Genomic DNA, 20,376 nt, shown 5'->3' on the forward strand with positions numbered 1-20,376 from the left:
CATGACCTGAGCCGAAGGCAGAGGCTTTAACCCACTGAGCTACACAGGCGCCCCCACACAAATAAAATCTTTAAAAAAAAAAAATTAAGGTGTGCCTGGGTGGCTCAATGGGTTAAGCCTCTGCCTTCGGCTCAGGTCATGATCTCAGGGTCCTGGGATTAAGCCCCACATCGGGCTCTCTGCTCAGCAGGGAGCCTGCTTACCGCCCCCCTCTCTGCCTGCCTCTCTGCCTACTTGTGATCTCTCTGTCAAATAAATAAATAAAATCTTAAAAAAAAAAAAAAAAGAAAAAGAATAGCTTAGTTAGGTCACAGCTTTCCTGTGAAGACGCACTGTGGCATTCTGACATTGCACCTGTGATCTTGGCCATACCACCAAAAGGAGCAAAAATGTGAAACCAGAAAGGGTCTTGGAGAGAGTGAGCGAGCGAGAGAGCACTTGCAGACAAGCAGGTGGTGAGAGAGCGGGGGGACGAGGGAGAGGGAGAAGGAGAGAGAATCTGAAGCACAGAGCACAACACAAGACTCGCTCTCACAACCCCGAGATCGTGACCTGAGCTGAAATTGAGAGCTGGATGCTCAGGGCGCCTGGGTGGTTCAGTCATTTCAGTGTCCAACTCTTGATTTCGGCTTAGGTCATGATCTCGAGATCATGAGATTGAGCCCCATGTCGGGTTCCCTGCTCAGCTGGGAGTCTGCTTCTCTCCCTTGCCTTTAGCCCCTCCCCGGGCTCACGCGCACGCATGTGCTCTCTCTCTAAAATAAATGAATCTTAAAAAAAAAAAAAAAAAAAGAGTTGGACACTCAACCAACTGAGCCACCTAGGTGCTTCAATAACTTGTTTTATGCCCCAGTTCTGGGGTGGTTTTTTACACACCAAAGGCTAAATGATAGAACAGACTAAAAGTTCAAAAGTAATTTGGGGCCAGGTGCGGGTGTATAATCATCATTTGGTACATTCCCCACTGCTGAGTTTCCATATCCCTGAGCTTCTGTTCCTTTGACAATTCTCTGCATTCCAAGCTTATTCAAGTCATTTCCCCAGCTGCCTGCCTCTTTGGGGCCAAGCACCATCATCCTATTTTCTAAACACAAGAGTTACTCATGCCAATTGCTTACTAAGACACACACGCACCTTAAAAATATTTTAAAGGACACAAACATGGCAAATGCTTTTTACCCAAAGTTTTTTTTACCAGTGTTATTTAAAAGAGCTAAAATTTAGAAATAATCTCAATGTCCACAGGGGAACGATTAAGTAAACTAATAACCCGCTCAAAAAATATTATATGCTCATTACAAATAATGCATATGAGAGACAATAATGATAGGAAAGTGCTAATGCATTAAGGTTGTGGGCAAAATGTTGGTAATCAAAAATGTATTCATGATCATAGCTACACAGAAAATGAGCATTAAAAAAAAAATAAAAGAATGGGACACCTGGGTGGTTCTGTTGGTTCGGTATCTGACTCTTGATTTCAGCTCAGGTCACGATCTCAGGGTTGGGAGATAGAGACTCATGTGGGGCTCTCCACTGGGCAGAGTCTGCTTAAGATTCTCTTTCTCGGGGCGCCTAGGTGGCTCAGTGGGTTAAGCCGCTGCCTTCGGCTCAGGTCATGATCTCGGAGTCCTGGGATGGAGCCCCGCATCGGGCTCTCTGCTCTCTAGGGGAGCCTGCTTCCTCCTCTCTCTCTGCCTGCCTCTCTGCCTGCTTGTGATCTCTCTGTCAAATAAAAAAATAAAATCTTAAAAAAAAAAAAAAAAAAAAAAGATTCTCTTTCTCCCTTGCCCTCTCTCCCTCCCCACTCTAAAATAATAATAATAATAAAATTTTAAAAAGGGAAAAAGAATAGAGACAGAAGTAGATGAATGCATGGGGCGCCTGGGTGGCTCAGTGGGTTGAGCCTCTGCCTTCGGCTTGGGCCATGGTCTCAGGGTCCTGGGATCGAGCCCCACGTCGGGAATCTCTGCTCAGCGGGGAGCCTGCTTCCCCCCCTCACTCTCTCTGCCTGCTTCTCTGCTGACTTCTGATCTCTGTCAAATAAATAAATAAAATCTTAAAAAAAAAAAAAAAAAAGAAGAAGTAGATGAATGCTTATCCAGATTAGGGGTACTGAGAAGAAATGGGCAGTGACTGACAATGGTTATGGGCTTCTTTTTTCTTTTGGGGGTGATGAAAAATGTTCTAAGTCTGACTGTGTATTCACACAGCTTGCATATCTCTGTGAATACACTAAAAGCCATTTAAAAAATAACAAAACCACTTTATTTATTTGAGTGGGAGCCTGATGTGGGACTTGATCCCAGGACCCTGAGATCATGACCTGAGCTGAAGGCAGCCGCTTAACCTACTGAGCCACCAGGCACCTCTAACTTCATTTTTTTTTTTAAAGCTTTTTTTTTTTTTTTTTAATTTTTCTTTACTCAACAGAGATCACAAGTAGGCAGAGAGAGGGGGAAACAGGCTTCCTGCTGTGCAAAGAGCCCGATGCAGGGCTCGATCCCAGGACCCTGAGATCATGACCTGAGCCGAAGGCAGAGGCTTAACCCACTGAGCCACGCAGGCGCCCCTCTAACTTCATTTTTTTTTTTTTTTTTTTAAGATTTTATTTATTTATTTGACAGAGAGAGATCACAAGTAGACAGAGAGGCAGGCAGAGAGAGAGAGAGAGGGAAGCAGGCTCCCTGCCGAGCAGAGAGCCCGATGCGGGACTCGATCCCAGGACCCTGAGATCATGACCCGAGCCGAAGGCAGCGGCTTAACCCACTGAGCCACCCAGGCGCCCCTAACTTCATTTTTAAAAAGGGTGGCTTTGGAAACTGTAGTCATACCACTGAAAATACCTGGAAGTCACAGACAGAACTCCTCTCCAGCTCCTGCCCTACCACCCACAAAGGCACATGACATCACAGGTCAGGAGCAGCTCACATACCCCACCCAGCTGCTGGATGGCCCCCGTCAAAAACTGGAGACTTTTGCCAGCAGGCAGATCCAGATAAAAGGACTTTCCAGAGAAGGGCTGCCTCCCAGCATTTGGTGAGTTCTTCTGGCATTTTTCCAGACAACTGGAAACTCCCAGCTGAGTCCCTAGAAAAGAATGACAAAAGGAACAAAGTGAGAAGGATGGGCTAAGGGAGTCCCGTGAGCAAAGCAATGCTCACCGACGGCCTCTGCATGGCATGCCCCCGGTAGGCCCCGGGCATGGAAAGATGAACCTGAGACTAGCGCTCCCGCCCTGGTGAAGCTCAGATGCAGAGACACCAGGACCCTCACACATGGATGGCGGGAACATAACACGGTGCAGCCACTTGAGAAAAGTGACGCAGTTTCTCAAAATGCTAACCATTAACACATGACCCAGCAATTCCACTCCTAGGCCTGTATCAGGGAGAAATGAAGGCATATGCCCAGATAAAAACCTATACAGGGCGCCTGGGTGGCTCAGTTGGTTAAGCGACTGGCTTCAGCTCAGGTCATGATCCTGGAGTCCTGGGACCGAGTCCCACATCAGGCTCCCAGCTCCATGGGGAGTCTGCTTCTCCCTCTGACCTTCTCCCCTCTCTCATTCTCTTTCTCTCTAATAAATAAATAAAATCTTAAAAAAAACAAGCCTATACAAGAAGGTTCATTGCAGCCTGGTTCATTTAGCCAATAGGGAATAATTCACATGTAAATAAAATGGTAAGTGGAATGTGGTGTATCCACTCAATGTAATTTTATTGGGCAATAAAAAAGACTGAACTAGGGGCACCTGGGTGGCTCAGGGGGTTAAAGCCTCTGCTTTCAGCTCAGGTCATGATCCCAGGGTCCTGGGATGGAGCCCCGCATCAGGCTTTCTGCTGGGCAGGGAGCCTGCTTCCCTTCCCCCTCTCTGCCTGCCTCTCTGCCTACTTGTGACCTCTGCCGGTCAAATAAATAAATAAATAAAATCTTAAAAAAAAAAAAAAAAGACTGAACTACTGATACATGCCACAACCAGGTTGAACCTCAAACACATGCTGAATTAGAAAAGCCAGATACAAAGGACCACATATTATATGACTGCATTTATATGAAATGCCCAGAAAAGGAAAATATAGAGAGAAATTAGATCAGTGGTCACTTAAAGGCTGATGGTGGGCAGAATAAGGAGTGACTAAAAATGGGCATGAGGTTCTTTTCAGGTTGATGAAAATATTCTAAAATTAGACTGGTGTGTTAGCTGCATAACTTGGTAAATTAACTAAAAATCACCAAAAGCATACATTACAACAAATGAATTTTATAGTATGTAAATTATATCTCAATGAAGCTAAAAAAAGGAACCCCCAAAGCCCTCAGTGAATATAATCTTGAGAATTGTGCATTTCACTGTATATAAATTTTAAATTAAAAGGAAAAAACTAGGGGCGCCTGGGTGGCTCAGTGGGTTAAGCCTCTGCCTTCGGCTCAGGTCATGATCTCAGGGTCCTGGGATCAAGCCCCGCATCGGGCTCTCTGCTCAGCAGGGAGCCTGCTTCCCCCTCTCTCTCTGCCTGCCTCTCTGCCTACTTGTGATCTTTCTCTCTGTCAAATAAATAAATAAAATCTTTAAAAAAATAATAATAAAAAATAAAAGGAAAAAACTATAAACAAATATGGAATTCTAGTCAATGAAACGCATGCTGAACTATTTAGAGGGAAAGGTACTACTGTCTACAAATTACTTGAAATGTATCAAAAATACAATAGATAGGGGCACCTGGGTGGCTCAGTGGGTTAAGCCTCTGCCTTTGGTTCAGGTCATGGTCCTGTGTTCCTGGGATCGAGCCCCACATCTGGCTCTCTGCTCAGCGGGGACCCTGCTTACCCCTCTCTCTCTGCCTACTTGTGATCTCTGTCTGTCAAATAAATAAATAAAATTAAAAAAAAAAATACAATAGATAAAAATCAATGATGATAAAATAAGTATAGTAAAACATCAACGATAAAACTAAATGGTGTGTTGGGACGCCTGGGTGGCTCAGTTGGTTAAGCAGCTGCCTTCGGCTCAGGTCATGATCCCAGCATCCTGGGATCGAGTCCCACATCGGGCTCCTTGCTCATCAGGGAGCCTGCTTCTCCCTCTGCCTCTGCCTGCCATTCTGTCTGCCTGTGCTTGCTCTCTCTCCCTCTCTCTCTCTGACAAATAAATAAATAAAATCTTTAAAAAAAAAAAAAAAAAAAAACTAAATGGTGTGTCTAGGTGCTTGTGTGGAATTCTTTTGACTTTGTTGCAGGGCTGAAAACTTTCACAATAAAATGTTAAGAGATAAAACAGATAAAAATGGATTTGAGAGAATGTGATAACACTGAAGACAGGCAAAGAAGTTCTAACATACAGATAAGAAGAGTTCCTAAACACAATGAAGAAAACAAAAAGTCCCCAGAATACTAAAAATTACAATTGAAGAAACCTTCCCTGAAATAAAAAAGTGTATTTGAAACTAACAAAGTCAGTTTGTCATATACTTGAAAAAATGGACCCGGAACAGCCAATACCAAGACATGGTTAGTGACATTGCTGGATTTTATATTTTTTTAAAGATTTTATTTATTATTTATCGGACAGAGAGAGAGAGTGAGCATGAGTAGGGGGAGAGGCAGAGGGAGAGGGAGAAGCAGATTCCCTGCTGAGCAGGGAGCCTGATGTGCGACTTGATTCTAGGACTCTGGGATCGTGACCAAGCCGAAGGCAGACGCTTAACTGACTGAGCCACCCAGGCGCCCCCGGATCAGATATTTTTGTAAGTTTCCTAAAACTCTTTGATTCCACTAATTCTTTTTTTTTTAAATTTATTTATTTGATAGAGATCACAAGCAAGCAGAGATGCAGGCAGAGAGAGAGACTGGAGGAAGCAAGGCTCCCTGCTGAGCAGAGAGTCCAATGCAGGGCTCAATCCCAGGACCCTGGGATCATGACCTGAGCCAAAGGCAGAGGGTTTAACCCACTGAGCCACCCAGGCGCCCCTGATTCCACGAATTCTTGCATCACTGCTGCCTACTGCCCTATCAGACTCCCAGCTGAATCTGCTCAGTTAAACTCTGCCTGCCCTGGTGAGACGGTGTTTTTCTTTTTCTGAGTTCCATATCACTTACTGTCTGTCCTCATGGTATTTTCAGCTTCATATTCTTGTTTACTTCTTCAGGGTGAACCTCTGGGCTCCCCATTAGACTGGGAACTATTTGGGGAAGAGATTTTGACTTACATATCAGTATTGTTCCCATAAAACCAGAGCCTGCTCTCCCATCCTCAGCGGGCGCCTGACCTCCGGGCACTTAACTTCTGGTCCCCTAAATCTTCCTCTTCCTGAAAGTGTCGGGTACAGAGGCGGGAAATACTGGAGAGTCAGCTTGGCATTTCACAGAAAAGACTCCTGATGTGAGTCCCTGCCTCTGCTTCTTCCTAGCTGTGTAACCCTGGGCAGGTCACAGTCTCTCTTAGTGTCTCCCAATCTTCTGAAATAGTGATAACAATTACTACCCATCCCCCTTGGACAGTCCATACGGAGTAAATCAAATACTGCAAATTGTGTCAGGTAATGGTATTGGGGGGGTGGATATTCAAATACTTAACCTGCACCAACCACTCTGAATGGAGACTGGCCAGAAGTATCGGATTTAGCCAAACGAGGATACCCGCCGAATGTCAGCCCTGGGCATTATTCTAACTGTGGCCATTCTAGATCCCTCCCAATGCTAACTTCTCCAGAAAGCTTGCTTTTCTTTTTTTTATTTTTTAATTGAAGTATAAATAACATACAACATTGTTATTAGTTTCAGGTGTACACTTTAATTCCATACTTGTATAGAAAGCTCTCTCAGAATCAGTCCTTTCGAGTTCCAAACAAGATGATAAACACATAAGGCCCACTGACTTTCTCCACAGAAATAAAACCTAGAGAAGGCACGGAAGTGAGGAGGAATGAGATGGATGTCAGACCCGGGCCCTGGGGGCTGGGCGGACAGCAAGCTCAGAGCAGAAGGGTGCCAAGGTGTGAAGGTGGGTGACAGATTGGGGATTGCGTTCTACTTGTGCGGTCACTGCCTGGCAGTGGGCAGTGCCGGTAAGCAGCCCCATACCCCCCAGAGGCAGCAGGGTACCATCAAGGCAGTGTGGGAGCCTAGCACAGGGTGAATACGCACATGTGTATGAGAAAGAGATAACAAGAGGTCAAGGGGACCGTGAGCTGGCTGGCGTCTGAATGAACCTCCCTCCCTACTGTCTATGCATTTGGTGAGTTACGTAATTACAACTCAAGGAGACAGCTCTTGACGACGAATAGCACACAGGACAAGGCACTGTGTGTGTCTGGGAGGGCACAGGCAGTGGCTACAAACAGGGAGTGACTGAGCCCATGCTGGGACCAGGGGCTGTCCTCTACTGTCCCACCCCCAGTCCCTGCACGCAATGGAGTGGCAGAGGACAGGGTCTGGGCTTTTGCGTCTAGGTCCCAGAAGCACGTTACCAATCAGAGTGGCTAACTGTCTCCCAGGGACATGGGCTTATAGGAAAATATGAGGCAACTGAAGAAAGAAAGTACTATAAAAGATGTTTTCTCTGGTACAGCATGTGTATCTGTCCTAAGTAATGGATCGGACAGAGAAAAGAATTTTATTAGAGTATTACAAATTATCTCAAAAAAGGGAGAATACTGGAAATAAAAAACAGGAACAGCAGGTAAAGAATTGGAGATAAAAGACATGAAAAATACAATAGTTAAAAAAACTCTCATATAATAAAAAGATAAATGATTCAACTATAAATGTGCAATGAGGGGCACCCGGCTGGCTCAGTTGGTGAGAGCGCAGCTCTTGATCTCAAGGTCATGAGTTTAAGCCCCATGTTGGGCATGCGCCTCCTTAAAATAAAAAATACATTTAAAAAGGGGGGGGCATCTGGGAGGTGCAGTTAGTTTAAGGGTCCTTCTCTTGATTTTGACTCAGGTCATGATCTTGGGATTGTGAGACGGAGCCCCAAACTAGCTGGGAATGGAGCCTGTTTAAGATTCTTTCTCTTGGGGTACCTGGGTGGCTCAGCGGGTTGGGCTTCTGCCTTCGGCTCGGGTCATGGTCTCAGGGTCCTGGGATCGAGCCCTGCATCGGGCTCTCTGCTCAACGGGGAGCCTGCTTCCCGCTCTCTCTCTGCCTGCCTCTCTGCCTACTTGTGATCTCTTTCTGTCAAATAAATAAATAAAATCTTAAAAAAAAAAAAAAAAGATTCTCTCTCTTGGGGTGTCTGGGTGGCTCAGTCATTAGGCATCTGCCTTTGGCTCAGGTCATGCTCCTGGGGTCCTAGAACCGAGCCCCACATTGGGCTTCCTGATCGGTGCAGTGGCTGCTTCTCCCTCTCCCACTCCCCCTGCTTGTGTTCCTGCTCTCTGTGTCTCTCTGTCAAATAAATAAATAAAATCTTTAAAAAAAAAAAAAAATTATCTCTTTCCCTCTGCCCCACCTTCCCTCATCCCTTGACTGTTTTTGAAATGTTTAAGTCTGAAATTATTACGATTAAAGATATATTTATATATTTGAGAAAGAGAGCATGAGTGGGGTGGTGGTGGGGTGGTGGCAGGAGAGAATCTCAAGCAGTCTCCCCACTAAGTGGGAGCCTGATGTGGGGCTTGATCTCATGATCCTGAGATCATGACCTGAGTGGAAACCAAGAGTTAGATACTCAACCCACTGAGCCACCCAGACACTCCAGTCTGAAATTATTATTTTTTATTTTTTTTTTAATTTTTTATTTATTTATTTTTTTAAAGATTTTATTTATTTATTTGTCAGAGAGAGAGGGAGAGAGAGTGAGCACAGGCAGACAGAATGGCAGGCAGAGGGAGAAGCAGGCTCCCTGACGAGCAAGGAGCCCGATGTGGGACTCGATCCCAGGACGCCAGGATCATGACCTGAGCCAAAGGCAGCTGCTTAACCAACTGAGCCACCCAGGCGTCCCTGAAATTATTATTTTTTAGTCTGAAATTATTTTAAATTTTTAAAAAGATTTTAGTAATTTATTTGACAGACAGAGATCACAAGTAGGCAGAGAGGCAGGCAGAGAGAGAGAGGAGGAAGCAGGCTCCCTGCTGAGCAGAGAGCCCAATGTGGGGCTCGATCCCAGGGCCCTGGGATCATGACTTGAGCGGAAGGCAGAGGCCTAACCCACTGAGCCACCCAGGCACCCCTGAAATTATTTTAAAGTAAAGAATGAAAAAGAAAAAACCCAAACCCTCAGTAGGTGGGTTACATCTTGTAACATAGTGTGAGCTGGCGGCTGGAGTGGAGGAACTCTTCCAGAAGGTATCAAGAGGAGATAAAGAAGTGGACCAACCAGACATTAAGAAAGGACAAAAACAGAAGTCCGAGCAACATCACAGAGGGGCTGCAAAGGGAAAGAAAAAAAGAATGGCGACAGGAAAATATTTTAAGAAATAACTTCTCCAGGCTTATGAATACACGTGGAGGGTGAATGCAAGAACTTCTGTTCTCGCCCCCAAAGGCCACTAAAATGACAGAGAAAAGAATAAAAATGGACAAAGACACTGGCAAGAAGATGACAATAGGCAAGAGAGATGCCCCTGAACTGTGGAAGGTGGAAAGCAGATGGTGAGTGGAGAGCAGGCAGGGGCCCCAGAGAAAGAGGCTTCTGAAGCCCACGAGAAGCTGGAGCTGAAAGGCCCACACCTGGAGGGCCAGAGAGAGAAGGCTAGAGCGCAAGACGGGGGCTGAGAAAGAGGCTATCAGAAAGCCTTTAAAAGGAATGGTTAGCCGGGCACTAGGAAGCCTCTCTCACCCCAGCAGAAGACTCTGGCAATGGTTCTTCCCTGGGGGGAGATTTTGATGGAAACATTGTTGGTGGTCACAATGGGGAGGGGCTGTGCTTCTGGCCAGCAGAGGCCAGGAAAGCAGCTTCACATCTTCCAGGACAAGGTCCCCACAGGAAAATGACCTGGCCCTACATGTCAACAGCGCTAAGTGTGAAAGCTCCCTGGGCTAGAGGACATGGAGCACAGGTGAGAGCAGGGATAAGCCCCACTGAAAACACGGAAGATTAAGAGGATATCTTAATATCAGTGAGACCTGTAAACCTCTTCCCCTATGGAGCTCCCAGAATGCTGACCACCATACTTATAACCCCCAGTGTGATAGTGGTAGGAGGGGTGGCCCTTTAGGTGAGATCATAAGGTAGAACCTTGTCCCCCGCCATGAGGCTGGTGTCCTTATAAGGAGAGAGACCAGAGCTTTCGCTCTCTCCATCCATGAGGGCATAAAGAAGAGGTCATATGAACACATTGTGAGATGGTAGGCATGTACAAGTCAGGAAGAGTCCTCACCAGAAACTGAATCTACTGGCGCCTTGACCTTGGACTACCGGTCTCCAGTAACAGGAGAAATAACTGTCTGTTGTTTAAGCTACTCAGTCTATGCTGTTTTGTTATAGCAGCCTGAGCTATAAGACACCCGCCAAAATTGCCGGGTTCCAGCCTGAATACCTAGAATCAAGTCTATCGCCGACAGTCCTTTCCAATTGGCATTTTATCACCTCACTTTTAAATAAAAATGGGTAATCAAAGATCATCAAATATTTAAAGAAAGCTTCTAAAATAGAAGAAAAATGAAAGCTTTTAACAAGAAACCTGACTACCAAACAAAGAGAAAAAAGACCTTAGAGGAAAGAGAGACAACACAGGAAAGCAGAGGAAAACAGAAAAAAAACCCAAAAAAACAAAAAAAACCCACGAATATCTCAGAGAGATAAAAGAATGCAATGCCTTCCATAAGCATAGAGGCAACTATAAAAAAAGGAAACTACATGGGGCGCCTGGGTGGCTCAGTGGTTAAGCCTCTGTCTTCGGCTTGGGTCATGGTCCCAGGGTCCTGGGATCGAGTTACATGTTGGGCTCTCTGCTCGGCGGAGAGCCTGCTTCCTCCTCTCTCTCTCTCTGCCTACTTGTGATCTCTGTCAAATAAATAAATAAAATTTAAAAAAAAAAGGAAACTTAATATAATGATTGGAGGTTAAGTTGAAGAAATCCTACATAGAAGAGAACAAAAGACAAACAGATGGAAAGTGGCAGAGAAAGACAGGAAAACCAAAGAATCGGTCCATGAGATCCAATATCTGAACAATACAAAGTTCCAGAAATAAAAAAGAAAGAAAATGGAGGGGATGAATCTTACAGAAATAGTGCTACCAACTTCCAGAACAAAGAAAATGAGTTTCCAGACTGAGAGTCTCCACCAAGTGCCCTTGCCATGAATGAAAAAAGTCCCACATCAGGGCACACTGTCAAAAAGTTTCAGGACAGGGCGCCTGGGTGGCTCAGTGGGTTAAGCCGCTGCCTTCGGCTCAGGTCATGATCTCAGGGTCCTGGGATCGAGTCCCACATTGGGCTCTGCTCAGCGGGGAGCCTGCTTCCCTCTCTCTCTCTCTGCCTGCCTCTTTGTCTGCTTGTGATCTCTCTCTGTCAAATAAATAAATAAAAATCTTAAAAAAAAAAAAAGTTTCAGGACATTAAGGAGAAAGAAGATTTTGGCTTCATTTCAGGCCATTTTGGAGACCAGGTAATTTAAAAGCCTTCTTAATACAAAATATCTAAAAAAAATACTGGCTAAAATATAAACACAAATCCCATCTAACAGCTAAATTCACAAAAATAAATAAATAAAAGGACTCCACAAATGCCCTGAATGATGAGAAAACTGAAAACCACAGTGGTAAAAGCTAATGCTGGCTGCCCTGGGGGAGTTTGTGGGTTTAAAAGAAAAGGGTTTGGGATTGATGAGCCAGATGGGCCCAGGAGATAAGGTTTTGTGCCGGCCTAAAGGAGGGAGATAGAATTGAGAAATCCTGCATGAATCTAGGAGAAAAGGTAAATTAGAAAATAATCTATCCACCAAAAGAGACAAAGGGGGAATACTGTCTATATTAGCTTGGGCTCTGCATGACAGAAGTCTTCTCTGAGAACTCATAACCACAGGCCTCTCAAGAATCTGGAATTCAAATTCACGTTACTTATGTGGTCTAAAAACCCATGATCACCACTGCCAAGCAGAGAAATTAAAGTAAAAAATAATCCCAGCTCATGTCTTTGGCATACCTTAAACAATCAAATGCAAAGCAGTTCTAGAAGTACATAGCTTAGTTCAAGGTTCCAAGAATTTCCTCAGATAAAGCATCCTCAAACATTAACTCACCTTCCAACATTATAAAACACATGAAGGAAACAAACCACCGTGCGTAAGAATCAACAGAAATAAGAGACACCAAAATTGGATCCCCAGGAGCTTCAAACAGAATAATCATATAGACTATAAAATAATTACTTCAATTATTAAATGCTTTATTTCACTAAAATCAGTATTTAAAATACTGAGAGAAAATAAATGTCCACTTAGAATTTTGTATCTGATTGAACAATTATCCAAGAGTGAGGGCAAAATAAAGGCATCTTTCTTTTTTTTTTATTCCCCCTCTTTTTTTTCCCCTTGAGGGCAAAAAGGGTAGAGGGAGATGGAGAGAATCCTAAGCTGGGTCCATACCCATCATGGAGCCCGACACTGGGCTTGATCCCACAACCCTGAGATTACAACCTCAGCTAAAATCAGTAGTCAAGAATCAGATGCTTTGGGGCGCCTGGGTGGCTCAGTGGGTTGGGCCGCTGCCTTCGGCTCAGGTCATGATCCCAGGTCCTGGGTTCAAGCCCCACATCGGGCTTTCTGCTCGGCGGGGAGCCTGCTTCCTCCTCTCTCTCTGCCTGCCTCTCTGCCTACTTGTGATTTCTCTCTGTCAAATAAATAAATAAAATCTTAAAAAAAAAAAAAAAAATCAGATGCTTTACTGACTGAGCCACCCTTTTTTTCAACAAAGAAAACCAAAGGCATTTTTTCAAACAAAGAAAACCCATTTATCCACAAGCACTTCTTACTAAAGGACTTCACAGAGGTGTACTTTGGGATGAAGGAAGCTAGACTCAGAAGGACTGAAATGCCAAAAATTTGGCAAAAATATGTATAAATCTAAACAATCACTGACTGTATAAAACAACAATAACAATGACAAATTTGGAAGTAAAAAAGACAGACAATCAGTGTTGCTAGACGGGGGAAGGGGTGGTTCAGAGATAGACCAGTCTAGGCCCTTATCGTGTTCAGGTGGAAGGCAGAAATATTTACAGCATCGGACTTTGCTACAGTACACTGGAAACTACAAGAAGTGGAACATGGTTGAATCACTATATTGTACATTTGAAACTAATATAACACCAGATGTTAATTATACTGGAATTAAAAATTAAAACAAAACAAAAAGATTTGTACACTTAAAAAAAAGTGGAATAGGTCTTCAAAATTCTGAGGAAAAATGATTTCCAACCCAGAACTCTTTAACTCTTTATCATTCAAATGTTAAGGTAGAATAAAAAATTGTCAGGGAGCCTGGATAGCTCAGTGGATTAAGAGTTTGCCTTCAGCTCAGGTCATGATTCCAGAGTCCTGGGATTGAGCCCCACATGGGGCTTCCTGCTCAGTGGGGAGCCGGCTTTTCCTTCTCCCTCTGACCCTCCTGCGCAACCCCCCTACCCCGTGTTCTCTCTCCCTCTCTCAAATAAATAAAATCTTTAAAAAAAGAGTGAAAAATTATCAGACCTGCAGGTCTTGAAAAATTTATCTGTCATATACCCTTTCTCAGGAAGCTATATTAGAAGATGTACTCCACCAAAATGAGGAAATAAATAAGGGAGAAGAAAATAGGAATTTGGAATGTAGGGGATCCTACACAGGAAAGAAGCAAAGGGAAATCCATAAAATGATGAAGGGAGATTCTAGGATGAAATCAGTGCAACAAGCCTAGGCATAGCTGGGCCAGACTGGAAGACTAAGACAAATGGTTTCAGAAGGTTTGTCTTCCAAAGAAGAAACCAATGGATTCTTTGATGAGCTTGAAGGCACTGAGGGAAGGTTTGTAATTCTGGTAAAATCTGGACATGAATTAGTGATTATTCACAGAAAATGAGATATATTTCCTACTTTACTACATGGGTCATCTGTGAATAACCATAATAATGATAATGCAAATAAATGAGTGACCAATCAAAAATGACTACATATAGGGGTGCTGGGGTGGCTCAGTGGGTTATCATAGCTCAGGTCTGTCTCAGGGACCTGAGTTTGGGCCCATGTTGAGCTAAAACAAACAAATGAACAAAAACAGACTTTATATACACTAGGAAGAGTAGAGATGAGGAGGGAAATGTGCGCGCGCGTGTGTGTGTGCGCGCACGCACACACTCGCTGCAGGTAAGTGGGGAGAGAGCAAAAAATATTTTCCATGCTAGGAAATTAATAGATATAATTTAAGTTGAAAACAACAAAAGCAGTAGGAGTAGGCTATTTGGAAATAAGTAGGTAAATACTAGAAGAAATAGCTAAAACAGCTGTAAACAACGGCACCCTAGGTAGTGGCAATCAGGAGGAACAACTCCCACTGCGGGGGTGGGGGGTTGGGGTGGTGGTGGTGGTGGTGGTGTGTGTGTGTGTGTGTGTGTGAGAGAGAGAGAGGGAGGGATGGAGACCTGGCCTTTTAAAATGATGTAACCATAAAATTGTGATAAAAATTGTTTTAAAATCCTCTAAAATTCACACATAGTCATATTACAGTGAATTTTAAGAACAAATATAAAGAGAATCATCTAAAATGTTCTCATGAAAAAAGCAGGTCACTTACAAAGGAACAAGAATCAGACCAACATCAATTATCAAAGGCTCTACTTTCTGCAGAAAGAAAATACTGTAATTTTTCACTGTGTTGAAGGAAAAGAACTTTGACTTAAGAATTTTAACACAACGGTGAAATCAAGATATTCTCAGGCATAAAAGCCTCAGAAAGTTCATCCCATAAAGGCCCCTTTTGAAAACACTCTTGGAGAAAAGTTCTCCAGCAAAGGAAGAGTGGATCACTTAGTAAAATACATTAACGTTCAAAGGCAACAACCAAAGCCTGTATCTGTAATTATCCAGAACTAAAACTGTAAGATATAGAAAGAAGTGCGAGGGGGAGTATTGAGGGAAGTGAGCATGTGCTGAAATACGTTATCTATTTCGGTGTTTAAGTTTATGGTAAAAATAACCATGAATGTGGGCTTAATAAAATACTCTACCCTGACTCCCCATCTGCTAATCTTGTTCGTATCATCAGACTGAAAGCTCTTATTTGACCTTTAACATGAATTCCTAACTGATTTAATGACATCCCACCATACACACACACTCAAAACCACTAAATAATTAGAAAACCCTAACAGCGCTAACATTTCTCGACCTTTCCATCCCAAGAGACTCTGGTGCAGGATTAGCAACTTCGACCTCGCATCCCTAGTTGTTACCTGTTACCTACCTAGGTCCGGAGCCCGGAGCCTACTCTCAGCCATAGAACTCTGCAGCTCAGAGAATTTGCCGTCGCCTAAGAAAGGACAAAACAGCAGCAGAACCACCTGCATTAGCCTTCGACCTTCTATCATCCCCTCCCCCCGCCTTCCAATTCCCGCACAATCTCCGGCGCGGCTCCCGGGTACAGCAAGCCTCAAATCCATCCCAATCCACATCCCATCTCACCTCCCGCACCCCCTTCAAGGCTCTGGTCCCTCAGTCCCACCGCCTCCTCTAGGACTGCGCTCTCAACTCCCACGGCCTCTTGGCCACTCTTTGTACGTTTCAATTCCCGTGCCTCCCTCCGGGTTCTTGTCCCCTCAGTCCCTCCGCCCCCTTGAGTCCTCTGCCTCCTCAACTCCTGGGAGCTCTTACCGTCCCTCTACCCTCCTCGGCTTCTGCACCTATCCGCTCCCCAATTCCTGTGCACCTTCCCCATCCTTTAGCCTCTCTACACTCTCACGACCCCTTCCGCCTACCTTCTTACCCCATCTTCCCCTTCCCGGCATCCGTACCCTTTTCTGGCACCCTCAAATTCTTGGCTCCTTCTCGGCCTCCGTATTCCTTCCTCAAGGCCTCCGCGTTGTATTCGCGGGCTCCATGAGCGATTTCAGACGTCCGAGGGCCCAAGGCAACTTCACGAGTACATTATCAGTCTCCAGGCGTCAGCGGCGGCGGCCGCGGCTTCGGTTTAAATTTCCTGTTGGCCCCGCCCCCTAAAATAGCGTAATAGCTGTGAGGGGCTGCCCTACGGTGGCCCTGCGAGGTCAATATTAACTCGGCAAAGGCTCCCTTTCCCCCTTCCTTTTCAGTTCCGCTTTCTCCACTGTCTCTTCATTTCTTGGTTTGCCATTGGGTGGAGGAGATACCCTGCGCCTTAAAAGACAGGAAACTGGGGACTAGTGGTAGCCTAGCCTTAGTGATTCTTCACACTAAGCTGGTTGGAAATTCTTGGGAGTTAGATAATAAATAACAAGACAAGCCTAGCACTTACAGAACATTGACAATTTACAAACAAAAGAACAACAACCCATGAACACTTCATTTCATCTTCACATCTTTGTTTCACTCCCTTTTCTCCACTTACCTACCTCCAAAAAAAATTCTCAAAAGAGGTGTCTCCATTCTTCACTTCTTATTCCCAACTCACGTACTTAGACTTTGATCCTCATCTATCCACTACAACTATACTTGTCCAGGTCAGCTATAACTTCCATGTTCCCAAATCCTAAGGTCACTTTGCTATACTCATCCTGTCTGACTTCTAGAACACTGAAACAGACTATTCTCACCTTCTTGAGCCAATGTCTTCATTTTGCTTCTATTTCTACCAGTTTTCACCTTCCCTCAATGATTCCTCAATCTCCTTTGCTGGATCCAAAGGCATTGTCCCACCTATACATGTTGCAGCATGCCAAGGCTTTAGACCTTAGCCCTCTTCTCTTCCATATTAACACTTTCTCCCTGGAAGATCTCATTCAACTCCATGGCTTTACAATTGGCTCTATGCTAATGCCTGCAGTATTTCTATCTCTACCTCTGACCTCTCCCTTGATCTCCAGACTTATATACCCAAGTGGCTACTGAACATTTCTACTTGGATGTCCAATGGACAACCTCAGGCTTAATATGTTCAAAACAGAACATTTGCTTCACCCACCCACCCCTCAAAAAACCCACCTATTCTCCATCTCAGTACATGTCTTACAATCCACTCAGTTGCTCAAGACAAAAACCTAGACATTATTTCAGTATTTGCCCTTATCCCCACCCCTACTCCAAAAACAAATTCTGCCAACTCCAAAGTACATCTTGAATCAGACCACTGCTATCATCTTGGTTTGAGCCACCATACCTTCTTGCCCAAAGCACTGTGTTAATTTCTAACACAATTTCTAACACGTGTTTTGTTTTTTTTTTTATTTTAAGGTTTTATTTATTTATTTGACAGAGAGAGAGAGAGCACAAGTCGGGGGAGTGGAAGAGGGAGAAGCACGCCTCCTGCAGAGCAGAGGCCATGATGTGGGGCTTGCTCCCAGGACCTTGGGATCATGACCTGAGCCTGAGGGCAGACACTTAACAACCGAGCCTCCCAGGCACCCCTCTTATTTATTTATTTTTTTTAAATTAAGTAAACTCTACCCCTAATGTGGGGCTTGAACTCATGACCCTGAGATCAAGAGCTGCATATGCTACTACTGACTGAGACAGCCAGGTGGCCCAACACTACTTTTACTCTTGAGTACCTTCCTACATCTCCTCAAAGTAATCCATTCTCCATGCACAACTGGAATGATATTCCTTAAATACCATGACGCATATGCAAATTATCACATATACTTTGTATCCCCTCCAGCAGGATCTCTCCCTGTACTAGCTTATACATACCAGCCCTGATGAACTAAAGCTTGACCATGTGACTTGCTTTGGCTGATGTAAAAAGAAAAAAAATTCACATCACTTCCAAGCACAAGTTTTAAGAGACAGGATCATTTACCAAGTTCTTTCCCCCCATTACAATGACTAACAATGTCCTAGCTAGAGGAAGACCTGACAGCTTGGGTTCCTCAGTCGAGATGACATAGAACTGGGGCGCCTGGGTAGCTCAGTGGGTTAAAGCCTCTGCCTTCAGCTCAGGTCATGATCCCAGGTTCTGATCCCAGCTCCTGGGATCGAGCCCCAAATCGGGCTCTCTGCTCAATAGGGAGCCTGCTTCCCCCACTCCCCTCTGCCTGTCTTTCTGCCTACTTGTGATCTCTGTCCGTCAAATAAATAAATAAATAAAATCTTAAAAAAAAAAAAAAAGATGACATAGAACAGAACCATGGGCAACCCCAAATGGATTTATAGCATAAGTAAGAAATAAACTTCTGTTATTTTAAGCTACTGAGATCTGGGTATCATTTTTTACATCATAATCTAGTCCAAGGTTCCCAAAGTATAGCTCATCCCTTTCAAAAGGCTCTAGGAAGTCAAAACTATTTTTATAATAACACAAAAGACATTATTTTCCATTTTTTGTTCTCATTCTCTCATGAATAGTTTAGTGGAGTGTGCAGAAGCAAAAATAAGAATCCAACACTCTTTTGTCAAACCAGTTATTAAAAAGATTTGGAGGGGTGCCTGGGTGGCTCAGGCGTTAAGCGTCTGCCTTCTGCTCAGGTCATGATCCCAGGGGCCTGGGATGGAGCCCCACAGGGGGCTCTCGGCTCAGCCAGGGGCCTGCTTCTCCTTCTCCCACTCCCCCTGTTGGTGTTCCCTTTCTCACTGTGTCTCTCTCTGTCAAATAAATAAAATCTTGGGGAAAAAAAAAAGATTTGGAGAAATGTAAAACAATGTCATTCTTCTGATTGTTTTTGTCTTGGAAAATACATATATTTTTTAAAGTTTTATTTATTCATTTGAGAGAGAGAGAGAGAGTATGTGAGTGGGGGGGAGCTGAGGGAGAGTGAGAGGAGCAGATTCCCTGCTGAGCCGGGTGCCAGACTCAGGGCGCGATCCCACTACCCTGAGACCATGACCTGAACTGAAACCAAGAGTCAGATGCTTAACTGACTGAGCCACCCAGGCACCCCAGATAATATATTTTCATTAAAAATTCATTATTTATGTTAACAGATAGTGGGCTTATTTTTAAACAAACAATATACAGTTTTTTAAAGATTCTATTTATTTATTTATTTATCTATTTGACAGAGAGAGGGAACACAGCAGGGGGAGTGGGAGAGGGAGAAACAGGCTTCCCGCTGAGCAGGGAGCCTGATTCGGGGCTCGATCCCAGGACCCTGAGATCACGACCTGAGCCGAAGGCAGAGGCTTAACAACTGAGTCACCCAGGTGCTCCAACAATATTCATTTGAGAGTACAAGCAGTTGCGCTCGTGCATCAGTGCACGTGGTTAGGGGCGGGAAGAGGGATAAATCTTCAAGCAGACTCCCTGGGAGAATAGAGCCATATTTGGGGCTTGATCTCAGGACCCTGAGATCATGGCCTGAACTGAAACCAGCACTTGGATGACCAACTGACAGAACCACCCAGGTGCCCCTATGAACAATATTTTTAAGCTTTAATTTCTAATATGGTAATATCACATATTTTATTTTCTAAATATAATACAAATATAAAAAATACATTTACTTTTATAAATTTAAATAAAAAAATATCCGCATTTGTGGTGCCCATCTCAATTGGATGGGGGGGGTCCCCAAATGTGGGGCCACTCAATCTGATGGAAGCCAATGGCGTGGGCAGTGAAAGGATCCACTGGAGGCAGAACAAAGGAGATAGAAATTTACCAAAATACACCGCAAGGGAGCAGCGGGCAGGGCCACAAAGGAGAGATGGCTGGCAGCGAGGCAATGGGTAGGGGCTGTTTTTCAAGAAGGACAGTGAGGAGGTGTGGGAACATATGGAATTTTCCCTTTTTTTGGTACCTGTGCCTGGTTGTAAGTAGCCCGTTGGTTGGTTAGGGCCTATGGATAGTTTGAGGTGGGTCACCTGATGGGCGTGTCTGTATCTCGCAGGAGGGCTGGGGTCTCTGTGGGCCCTTCTACCTTACTCAGGTTTCCACTGTTCAAACATGTTGCCTAAAAGCAGCCGCTAAAACGCTGTGGTAGCCAGTCTCCCAAGATGGCCTGCAGGGACGTATGTCTCCTGGCAATCGCGACCACATCAAATAGGGCTAAGAACCAACAGAATATTCAGGAAAGAGCAATGCGCCACTTCTCAGTCTGGGTCGTAAAACATTTCAGCATATGCGTTGCTGTTTCTTGGACCACCTGCTGTGGGGGAAGCCAGCAATCATGACATGAGAAGGTTCGAGTATGCCTATGGAGAGGCTCTCATGGAGACTGAGAGGAATGAAGTCTTCCTGCTAAGAGTCAGCAACAACGTAACCGCTAACGTGACTGAGCCATCTTGCAAGGAGATAGTTCAGCCCTAGCCGAGCTTTCTGAA

At 44.4% G+C, this 20,376-nt stretch overlaps 1 protein-coding gene across 2 annotated transcripts in view; it reads right to left on the bottom strand.

Annotated features, from left to right (window-relative positions):
• Positions 1-20,376, bottom strand: part of LOC111158043 (DBF4 zinc finger B) — a 44,591-nt gene that overhangs the window by 15,919 nt on the left and 8,296 nt on the right. Inside the window, exons 3-5 of one of the 2 annotated variants that reach the window (XM_022519843.1) lie at positions 15,936-16,136; positions 15,389-15,454; positions 2,936-3,090 (exon numbers count right to left, since the gene is read on the bottom strand). In XM_022519843.1, coding sequence (XP_022375551.1) covers positions 2,936-3,090; positions 15,389-15,422 — 189 coding nt within the window. In that variant the 5' untranslated portion in view covers positions 15,423-15,454; positions 15,936-16,136. The other variant, XM_022519841.1, reaches the window with a different exon arrangement.

Source organism: Enhydra lutris, unplaced genomic scaffold (genome assembly GCF_002288905.1).
Source record: "Enhydra lutris kenyoni isolate GAN:26980312 unplaced genomic scaffold, ASM228890v2 scaffoldscaffold57, whole genome shotgun sequence".
NCBI classification, from domain to species: domain Eukaryota; kingdom Metazoa; phylum Chordata; class Mammalia; order Carnivora; family Mustelidae; genus Enhydra; species Enhydra lutris.